The sequence below is a fragment of the Polyodon spathula genome, unplaced genomic scaffold, assembly GCF_017654505.1.
Source record: "Polyodon spathula isolate WHYD16114869_AA unplaced genomic scaffold, ASM1765450v1 scaffolds_740, whole genome shotgun sequence".
In the NCBI taxonomy this organism is placed as follows: Eukaryota; Metazoa; Chordata; class Actinopteri; order Acipenseriformes; family Polyodontidae; genus Polyodon; species Polyodon spathula.
Genome location: NW_024472228.1, coordinates 133,502 through 145,001, shown reverse-complemented (window position 1 = coordinate 145,001; position 11,500 = coordinate 133,502). Strand labels below are relative to the sequence as shown.

The 11,500-nt window shown below is 39.0% G+C and overlaps 1 protein-coding gene across 1 annotated transcript; it reads left to right on the top strand.

Moving 5' to 3' along the window:
* The first annotated feature begins 1,776 nt into the window (after window positions 1–1,776).
* Window positions 1,777–10,621, top strand: hpda (4-hydroxyphenylpyruvate dioxygenase a). Its single transcript, XM_041241033.1, has 14 exons — window positions 1,777–1,860; window positions 2,071–2,097; window positions 2,493–2,555; window positions 3,963–4,067; window positions 4,449–4,491; window positions 4,917–4,999; window positions 5,866–5,955; window positions 6,418–6,524; window positions 6,927–7,004; window positions 7,393–7,555; window positions 7,988–8,059; window positions 8,442–8,564; window positions 8,909–9,025; window positions 10,168–10,621. Exons 1-14 carry the CDS (start codon window positions 1,858–1,860, stop codon window positions 10,279–10,281), a joined length of 1,188 nt encoding a protein of 395 aa, XP_041096967.1. The 5' UTR covers window positions 1,777–1,857; the 3' UTR covers window positions 10,282–10,621.
* The last annotated feature ends 879 nt before the right edge of the window (window positions 10,622–11,500 follow it).

Below are 11,500 nucleotides of genomic sequence, written 5' to 3'. Positions count from 1 at the left end.
TTCTGCAATGAGCTTCCAAACCAGGTAGCAGACGATACCTGCAGATTGGTTGGAGCGAAGCCATGCTTTTTTCCTTCTTTAAAACATGTGCCCGCATGTAAAACAATGTTACGAGTGCACCAAACAGCTGTCTTGCATCCCTTGTGTTATAAACGCTATGTACTAATTACCAACCAAGAAGCATGCAATGTGTTCAACGTGGTAATGAAACCTGTAGCTGTATCAATCAGTCTTGGTAAATAAACCGACACCATCTTGCACGTGTTTCCTGGTGGCTGTTACTTTATCAACAGCACTTGTTGAATTGGCATAACTTTACATAGCTGGGGATCAAAAGAAACTGATCCCTCATATAATCCACCCTCCATACTCACTGGATTCTGAAAAAAAACCTTTGAAGATTGGGGCATAGTGATCAAACCAATAACAATGCAAGGTCATGTCATGCCATCACTAAAAACCAATCCGAGCTCTTAGTTTGGCCTTGACATTTTATAACTACAAATATACACCAGTATGTGCAGATCATCACTCGCAGACCCAAGACTGACATTGTACAACCCGCAAAACAAAATGCATGCACAGAAGCTTTCAAGTGAAAACTAGGTAGCCTAGTAAACAAATTAGCTCACTAATATTATGCAATGTTTGAAAATGACAGGCAGAACACACATTCACATTGACATGAACTGTACACTGTAGTTTCTAAAAACTTTTGTCATTATCAACATATGATTGCATACATTCCATTTATTGATGGGTTCTTAATTCAAGATGCATATTATAGAATTGTAAATTAACCAATGCTGTGGTTTTCTTTTATTGATTCGAAATGTAATTTTAATAATTTAGGTCAGCTGTCCAAAGTTTTCTCCAGGAAGAAGGATACCCCCTCCTCTCCCCAAGAGAATGATAACCCTTGCATTTCAGTGAGCTCATTCTTGAAGTTGGTAATTTTTAGAATACAGCTATGGCCAAAAGTTTAGCATCACCTAGAATGTTAGGTTTGAGACATACTTTTAAAAAAAATTCTACATGAACACAATTTTGATCTTTTATCTAACATCATGTAAATCAAAGAAACTACAAAATGATGTCGCAAAAGTCTACCGGAAGCCATAACAGTAGCACAGTATTTCATGTTCAATAATGAAATGTCGTGAACTATCAGTTAGCAGTCACAGCCAAAAGAAAAGCTTGATCACATTTTCAAGAGCTTTTAAAAGACAGCCTACAATAAACAGAAAAAAAGACAAGCACCAGTGAATTCATTTGTTTAACAAAATCTTTCCCTGCGGTCTAGAAGCTTCAAACCAACTCATTTATAGTCATAGCACACATTCATACTGGTAATTTGATTACTACATTCTGAAGACAACCTGCAAAATAAATAAATGACACATGACGTCATTAGCTTTTATTCCAAAGTTTGCCTATCATTCCCAGTTCAGTTATGTGCGGACTTCGTGCAAGTCAGAGCTGTCATGTGTTGTAGCCTCAGAGCCCTTTCAATGCAGCATCCACAATGAATAAGAGAGCAGTCAAAATCGCACTCAAGCTAATAATACAAGAGGAGCAAAATGGATGAGAAAAAGTTTTCTGTAACAAAAACAGTTCTGGAACACTTGATACAGAGGGGAACAAAGTAAATAATTGTTAGCTCAACGTTAACGATAACACCACTTGGTAAACACATATTTTTTGAGGCCGTTTGAACTGACATGACGAGTGGACCTGGAAGGGGCGTGTCCTTCAGGTTACCAATCACACAGAGACTCCTGTCAGTACATATCTCTCCCTAGCAGAATCCTGGCTCTGGATCCGAGAGTGGGCATTAGTAGTTCTGGAAAACAAAAAATGGTAAGTTTGAAAACTTGAATGTATGGGATTTAAAATATTACTTTTTTTTTGTTTTTTTTACATAGTAAATTGGAAAAAACTATTTCCTTTTTGTATATAACAGCTGTGTTAATTGTTAATGCATTACAATCTATATTTAAACAGTTTTAAACAACGGCTAGGCTGTGTGCTTGAAGTAGTATAACAATTTTCTTTTTTTACTCAATGCAGACATCATATACAGACAAAGGAGAAAAGGTATGTTTCTGTCCTCTATGATAATTGGGTTCCTCGCTGCATATATAGTGTATTTTAATTTATTTCCAAGATAAACTGACAGTATTACTTGCAGAAGTGTGTTGCAATATGTAAGTCATGGTCATTAACTTTACATGTATTGTATAATTCATATCCACGGCAGAGTGTTTGTAACAAGCTTGTTATTAGTTCTTTTATAAGTATATATATATATATATATATATGCAATATTACTGACCTGATTTCTAATTTCAGATCTGGGTGGAATGCTTATTACCAAATAATGGTTCCAGCACCCAACTACAAAAGTTGAATTTTCTACAAGAGACTCTAATCTTTAAAACTGAAACATATTCTCAAACGCCTGATTATAGAGCGACTGTGTTGTTTTTCAGCATGAAAGGGGTCGATTCGTGAAATTCCACCATGTCACCTTTTGGGTAGGAAACGCCAAACAAGTAAGCTGCTGTATTCATTCGTTTTTTTTTCTTTTTTGTACTTCTGGACATTTTCAGTTTCCATGTGGATTCAAAGAGTAAGCTTTACCAAGCATTACCGCCAAGCATGCATCACATCGAAGAGTGGAATAAAAATGTTACAAAAGTTATAAGAAACCAGCCCCAAAAAATGTACATTCTGCGTTTAATGTTTGAACGGTTTTATTACTTTGTCTCAAAGTGGCATCTGTATGGCTTATGCTAGGACACAAAAAAACGACAGCACGCACATTTCACAATCCAACCATCAAAACTTGTCACAAATCCAGCGTCACTTGTGAAGTGTGCACTTCACTCAGAACAATAAGATAGTTCAGAACTGACCTCATTTCAGCTTGCAACAAAAAGAGACACTGGCAAGGGAAAGCGATTCACGAGCAAAACTTTGCCTTTGCCGCTGCATGTATTTCTCAAAAGACTATTTTAAGCCCTGCTGTTTATCAAACGGACAAAGACCAATCTAATTGCAAAAACAAGAAGAATGCATCCTAATAAACAGGGTGGTATAACCATTATTCATCAATAACGGAGTCACACAGGCACACATATGTTAATACAGTATCTATCCATAAAGGTTGTTCCATAGGTTAACAAATCTGTACATTTGACATCTTTATAGATCTGTGGGGTAGGATGCCATTGTAGAATTTAAAAGACAGAGAACTATTTTTTTTTTGACGTTACTAGGGTGTATGAAATCCCGGTATCTAAAAGTTCATTCAACCTTTGTGTATTGAGTTCTTTAATCTGGAGACTGAGCGAGGTCAGCGTATTCATAAACAATGTTAAATCGTAGAAGTTCTATGGATAAACGTATTTTCTATGTTTTTTTTTTATTGTTACCAAGATATTTTGCAGTAAGGTTTGATATGGTAAACTGTACTGTTAATACTATCTAGTTTTAATCTGTACATTAATGAATGGCATGAGCCTGCTTGACTTTGTTTTCTCCTAAACTGCAAACTGTTCATCACACAGGAACATAATGAGGTTTCAACTTCTAATCACTGCCTTGTAATGCTCAGGTGGATGTGCATAATGAAAAAGGGCAGCGAAATACGTGACTCAGCATTACAAATACAAATTCAGTTGCATGTCGTAGTTTCTTAACAAGAAATAGACAAAGTTTTGTTGTAAGTTTAAAAATAACACCTCATTTTTTTGTCTTGAGTTTTAACATAAAAAGTTGGCCCTGGCAACAGTGTGTTGTGATCTGGTGCTGGATGTACAGTGTGTCACAGTATCCCAGAATGAGTGGTTAGTTTGCACATTGCATACTGTGAACACTGCACACCACTATTGCATATACATCATGTGTAACAGCACGGTAATTCAAAACGCTGGCTGTGTGTGTCCTGTCTCTCTAAGGCGGCGGTCTTTTACTGTGACAAGATGGGGTTTGAGCCTGCAGCCTACAAAGGACTGGAGACCGGGAATCGAGATATAGTATCGCATGTTATCAAGCAGGACAAGGTTTGGAAATTCACTTCTTCTAGTCTAGTCATCTACCCCAGATCCCAGCCTGGGACTGGGAAGCAGATTTGGGCAGCCCCGCCCCCACCTGGTACAATGAGAACCAGCTGCTACATATGCATGTGGAGAGGATATTCCTATATTCCCAATCACACACAGCAATTCAGGTTTACTTGTCACTAAAACATATCTAGTGCATTCACGTCCATGACCATGTCCCCAAAAGAACTCAAGTTGATACAAGCACTTTACTGTATTTGGTACCGAGACCAATCACAATGCATAGGAGTGGAGACACACCTACAAAAACTCTGAGTAAACCCAGGACCTTTATTACAATCAATCTGAAGGACTGACTGAAACGATCTGGTCTCTTTTTAGATCACGTTTGTTTTCCAGTCTCCACTGAACCCTGGCAATGAAGGTAAATACTTACACAATAGCTCAAGTCTAGTCTAGTTGTATCCTGCAATTAAAATCTAGGCGAGGCATCATTTTCAGTTTACATGTTTGATTCCTCCAAGCAGTTTATTGTAATGTCTGTATAACACATCTTCTTTAATAAACACCAGAAAAGGAATGTGCTGCAAACTTTGTCTTAAAGTTAGGGCTATACCACGCTAGCCAGCGTTTTATATTTTCTGATCAGAGCACTTGACAACATGCTTCACCTTTACACTGCTTAATAAAACTAACCGGCAGTCATTTTGCTATCCGATAACGTTAGGTTATTCAATACGCAAGTTACAAAAAAAAAAAAAAAAATTGATAATAATTCAAGCAGTTAATAGCGAGAACAAGTTTAGCATGTCTGATTTTTTTCTGCTTTTTTATTATTATTTTTTTAAGAATTCGGAGAACATCTAGTAAAACATGGCGATGGAGTTAAAGACATTGCATTCCAGGTAGAGGACTGTGACTACATAGTGCAGGTAACTTACCTTCAATTTCTGAATGAATAACTTCAAACATGTATAGGGATAGATAGATATACAGACAGGTGGACAGAGGTTGTTTTTTTTAATGCAGAGCTACAGGTTAAACAAAACCCAATCTAATTGAAGCTCAGTTGGTGTTTCACGACTGTGGTTACTGTTTAACTCAGTTCAGACAGAGGGCTCTCCAGTAAAGGTGCTGCTCTGTTTGCGAATTCCGTTAGTGCTAAGTTCAGCAGACACGCTGTCCAAACTCAACCAGTACAGGAGGCTGGTGAGGACGCCCGCCTCTTGGCACAGCTGATATAATCTCCTCTTTGATCTGGAGCGCGGGTCAGGGTTTTTAACTCCTCACATCCAGATTTGATTTTTGAACATCTTCAGCAGACTCCTCAAAAATGCGCAAAGAATAGGGGGTACTTTAACACCCTGTACAAGGGAAGATATTCAGTCTGTTGCCCTGATATTTTGCAGGCAGATATATATATATATATATATATATATATATATATATATATATATATATATATATATATATATATATATTGGATGCAATAAAATTAATAAATAGTGAATAAATCATCCTGAGGAGAAACACCAGGGATGTGGGATTCAGACCCCCCGCTGTGTGCTGGAGATCACTGAAATAAAACAACAAATAATATTTTTTTAAATGGTACAATGTGTGTGTGTGTGTGTAAGTTCAAGAACTCTATAGTGCCATGCTATTTACCATAGTTTAGCCCATCTCTGGGCTTTACAATGCTTACACTGCTTATTACACTTTCCATGCTTTTACTACGGTATGTTTAACATGTATGCATTTTACATGTATGTAACAGTTAATCTGTTGAATGCCACAGAAAGCCAGAGAAAGAGGTGCAGTGATCGTCAAGGAGCCCTGGGTAGAGCAGGATCAGCATGGAGAAGTGAAGTTTGCGATCATCCAGACTGTAAGGGACTCGATTCATACGCCTTTACATAGTACCCCACATACCGGACATATAACTTGTATCAAAGGCAAATGCACTTCAAAAGACTGTTATTTGAAGAAGCAGTTTAGTGTTGTGCTTAATTAGCTCAATTGTTTTAACAGCGTGCAAAGGTTTACTGATCAGCAGGTCAGGACTCTAAGCATAAATACATGCCACCTGGTTGTATAAATCGACAGGCATCATACTACAGCACTGGAGTACATTTGTGTGCTGTAAATATAAATAGAAATTGTTTTACTCAGAATTACAGAATAATATTAAAAGGCAGAAAGGTGGCAATTTGGGCACAATTTGCTGTTTATATACATTGGGTAAGAATGGACTACCAGGGAAGAACAAGAGGGATAAGTATGTGTACTTTTACAACCCTGGTTGTGGGTATGTGTGCCTCAACTGATATGCAAGTGCTTGTGTTTTCAGTATGGAGACACCACCCACACTCTGGTGGAGTACCTGGGGCCCTACAAAGGTCTCTTCCTGCCTGGGTACGGGAAGCCCATGTTCACAGACCCTCTCCTACCCAAACTGTGAGTAGAGCATGAACCTCGCCGTGACAGCTGCCCTATTCTCTACAGGGCTGCCTGAGAACACACAAAACAAGCTTTCTCAACAGGGCAAAGGTAGATTGACTTTTATCATGGTTTTAATATAGTTTATCATTTATGAGTCTAACTTTTGCATGGTGCTGGAGCATGCTTGGCTATTAAATATAGCAGGTTACTAAAATCTTCTTGCCCGTTACAGTTGCAATTTTTTTTATAATTGAAAATTATGTAACATTTAATGCATTGCAAAAAGACATGCTAACTTCTTGTGTATATGTTTCCACAGAGTTTTTGTTCGGTTTATATATATATATATAGACACAAATAATTGATTACTAAATAGAAAGGGCTTTACTTTTTGTCCTTACATATTGTTTTTTTCAGGCCACCAGGTTGTCTCAGTTTTATTGATCACGTTGTTGGAAACCAGCCAGACAATGACATGGTGCCAGTATCGGACTGGTAAGGCTCGTCTACTTCTGTCTGAGTTCCTCTCGGAACACGTGGGTTGAAACAGAAACCTTCATTACGGCTTTTCAAGCTTGATAATCACTAAACGTATTTCAAATGCAGGTCTGACGTTAGTGAAACAGATCCTGTCGCCAGCTGCACTGGAGTATTTTTCACTCAATAGGAAAAGAGAGCTCCTCATATAATGTTAATCTCATTGACCCTGCTTTGGTGAACTACTATTGCAACAAATTCAAAAGTATTATATTTTGATAGGTCAGGCTATATGCATTGTTTTGGATGTGAATTACAATAAATTAGCTGGAGGCCTGTTGGATTTTTTAGCACAGGTGCCCTGAAATGGCTTTCAAAGTGGCCTAACCTTCATACCTTCATATAGGTACCAGCAGTGCCTCCTCTTCCATCGGTTCTGGTCCATAGATGACAAGCAGATCCACACAGAGTACAGCGCCCTGAGGTCCATTGTGGTCACCAACTATGAAGAGACTATTAAGATGCCAATCAATGAACCAGCTCCCGGGAAGAAGAAATCTCAAATTCAGGTACAATAACACAAAGAACAACACCTGAGTGACAGTCAGTGACAGAACTGTTAAAGCTAAAGCCCCCTGTTTATTTTCACACGAGACACTGAAACTATTGCAAAGTTTCCAAGTCTGCTGGAACAGCAGCGGTTTCAGGAATGTTTTTCACGACAAATAAAAGTATACCATTTTAAGTTTTTTTTTCTATATAAAAAAACCAAACAAAATCCAATTGTAAAAGTCCAGCCACATATAATTAAGTTTTGACGACAAAGATATTTCAGTCTGTTTTCAGAGATCACTTTTCGAACGTAGTGTGCTTCCTGGAACAAGTGCGACATCTAGGGGTCTCTGTGGTATAAAACCATCTTCTTAGTTTACCACAAAAAGACAGTGTTACAATATACTGTACCTTCTACTGCTGCCCTCACTCATGTCCCCTCTCCCCAGGAGTATGTGGATTATTATGGAGGACCAGGAGTCCAGCACATCGCCCTCAATACCTCAAACATCATCCAGGCTGTAAGTTCAACCCTATGAGCTCAGTCTCTGAGTTAGCAACCTCCACATGTCACTCTTGTCATATTGGGCCATTTACAAAGCTTCAAGGACTGGTTTAAAAGAATACCAAGAGGTCCCAGCGTTTCCTCTGCATCGCTTATTTCTAGCTGATATTTATAGTGTCACTGCATTGATAGCCTATACATGCACCAGCAAATCCTCATTAAAGCTGGTCACTGAAGATACAGAACAGAGATCCGTTAGTAAAGTTCTCAAACAGAGCTATGGGGGTTGTTTTGAAGATGAGAACGAGCACAGCATGCTCTTTCAAGAGCTCCGTTCTAGATGGTGGATTTCACGTGCCAGCACGCCACAGCCACTGACCAATGACTTCTGCATTTAGATTATCAATCTCAAAGCCCGAGGGATGGAGTTTCTCCAAACTCCCGACAGCTACTACGATTTGCTTCGGGAAAATCTGAAAACGGCAAAAATCAAAGTAAAGGAAGACCTTAAGAAATTACAGGTATGGTCTCGGTCTCTCTCTCTCTCTCATGCCACTTGTCAACTCATTTTGAATGAGGAAATTCATTCATTGCAGGACTCTATGAAACTAAATGCAGTTTTAATGTCTGGGTCCCTGTGAAGCAAATAGGTTTGGAAAACCGATTTTAGTTTGACTGACAGATGAGCTTAGAGGCAAAACTAATAACAGTCCCTGGTTTTCTATGCATGTGTGAATCAATCGATAGTGTCCGATTTCAGGTCTATGTTATAGCATGCGTTCTGAAGTAGACCACTTTGCTATCACTCTGATGTATGTGACCTTCTGAAGAAAATGTCTAATGATTAGTTTCCTGTTGAATTCAGGAGCTGAAGATCCTGGTGGACTTTGACGACAAGGGGTACCTTCTGCAGATCTTCACTAAACCAGTCCAGGACCGCCCCACCCTCTTCCTGGAGGTCATTCAGCGATACAATCACTTTGTAAGTGTGGCCAAGACGACAGATACACCTCTATACACACAGTCCAGCACTACGCAACACGTCTTTCACTTAGAACTTCACTTAAAACCATGCTGTGTCATTCTGCTACTTAATACGGACTAGGACTTTCATACTGCACCTTCCTATCTAGCCATTTTAAAACTGCCTCGATGTCTACAGGTAGAATACTAGTTCTTTCACACTGGTCTAGTTTCTGTTTTTCGAGCAGATTCCCTGCTGCTGCAAAGCAAAAATATCCCTCAATGACTTAGACAGATGATCTAATTACAAACTCTTCAGCATTCAGTTCAAGTGGGCAAACTAAGCATAGGCAGGACCAATATCAAAAAACTGAAGCATCCCCAGCTAGTATGACCAAATGTTATATAGTGTTACTGTAGGCTAAGTATTTATTTATACAGTACCACTGTCACCCCACAACACACTTGAATTCCTTTCTCTGTAGCAGTACTTGTTTCTTAAGAAGTCTTCAGACAGAGTAATAAAATGGCACCTCTCATTACAGTCCAGTTCAGATAGATAAAGAAAACTACATTAAAACCACACAATACTGGCAGTCTCGCACCCGTATCTCACATTGCTGGTTTGCCTGGTAGTGGAAGGTTGTCAATGCATTCCTTCGGGTTGCCTGGTCGTGGAAGATTGTCAATGTATTCCTTCAGGCTGCCTGGTCGTGGAAGATTGTCAACGCATTCCTTCGGGCTGCCTGATCGTGGAAGATTGCAATCTGTATTTGCATGCTGCCAAACAATTGCACACTTTCAATCCAATTCACTAACCAAACAATGCTCCAGTGGGCTCATTAACTTGTCCATTCTGTGGTTTGTGAACCGCCACTTGCATTCTGATGACCTGTGGGGGCAATTTTCCTCACAAAAGCAAAATCTTAACTCTTTCAACACTGGAGAACTGTATAAAGGACAGAGAAAGATCCACTCAAAATTGCAGTATATAAAAAGGAGAACTCTACTACGATAGAAAGTGCAGCGATAAACAGAAGACCAAAAATGATTCTTTAAATAACTCAGGAATTAAAGCTTAGTGAATGTGGCTGATTTTAGCATGAAGAACTTTCTAGTTGTATCCTAAAAAAAATAATTCAAAATATTACTCCTTTTCAGGGCTTTGGAGCTGGCAATTTCAAGTCTCTATTTGAAGCGATTGAGAAAGACCAAGATGCAAGAGGAAACCTGACAGTGTTAACTTCGGAGGGGCAGCCCAAGTCTTTCTATTAACGTTGACCACAGCGAACACCTTCTATAGCATCAGCGTTCACCCAGCTCATGTAAACAGGTCTGCTTTGAGAAATGATCAAGAAGCGTGATAATACAGGATTGTCTCAGTTATTACCTATTCATATTCTGTATCCATCTGCAGCCTGGCAGGAAGCTCGACATGTACATGGTGGCATTAAATTGCTTCCCCACTGATTCACTTAGCTGTGGTGCCTAGTTCCATATTTTGGTGTTGCGTAGGGGAACAGTTTTGCTGTTGCATTTTACCTGTAATGTTTAATTCCAGGCTCAATAATGACAGATAGAATATGTGAATGTGTATAAAACACTGCAATACAAACTGAACCAACCCTGTTTCAATCAATCACCACACAGTTAATATAGTATTGTATCAAACACCCATAGAAATATATGAAGTCAAGAAATCCCAGGATATGTTTTAAAGAAATCAGTCATTTTATGGTTTAGACAATTAGACAGTTAGGGAGTCAACTGAAAGATACTTGTTAAGTGAAGTAAAATGGTTTCTAATCAAATATGTTGTTTTGTCAGCAACTTAAACACATACAGGTCCCACGTTTCATCAGCTGCAATGCTGGTCCTGACTTTGCAGCTTGAATTAAGAGCCCATCAATGAATGGAGTGCACCTACAATCATGTGTTGAGAATGACAAGCTTCAGTTTTTTACAATCACCCACACAGTGATGTTACAGATCAGTTTTATTATGCGGGTTGTACAATGACTATCGAGGGTCTGCAGTTTTAATGTCAATTTGCAGGTCTGAGCCGTGGGTCACTTGGGTGATCTGAAACATGGTCTATTTTTTGTTCCGTTGACATTCATATCTGCTTTATCCAGAACAGATTTTTCTTAAAACAAAATTTTGGGAAATAGGTTTTAAAGCATATCTGGCTGACCCCAGGCATACTGATCACTCCTGTTCCCCGCCCAGCTTCCTCTGCATAGTCCACTCACCTTTTTGAAACCCTGATTGAACCTGGATCCATCATTGTCCAGTCAGCATGGCTTTTTAAAATTGTGCTGTAGAAAAAAAAACACCCCTTAGGAATATGAAGAATGCCATCTGTCTCCCTGTAAACCCAGAAGAGATTTCTGACAAGACAGCCATGCCCACGTGAAACGGACTGCATAGTTACACCAACATTGTTTAAAATTCTGCAAGTCCTCCAAAAATATCCTGCTCTGTGTATACCTGT

Excerpts from the sequence above, each read along its gene's own strand:
- hpda (XM_041241033.1), top strand. Across the intron at positions 8,565-8,908 it reads AAGACCTTAAGAAATTACAG|GAGCTGAAGATCCTGGTGGA; the intron begins GTATGGTCTCGG and ends TGTTGAATTCAG. Across the intron at positions 9,026-10,167 it reads TTCAGCGATACAATCACTTT|GGCTTTGGAGCTGGCAATTT; the intron begins GTAAGTGTGGCC and ends ACTCCTTTTCAG.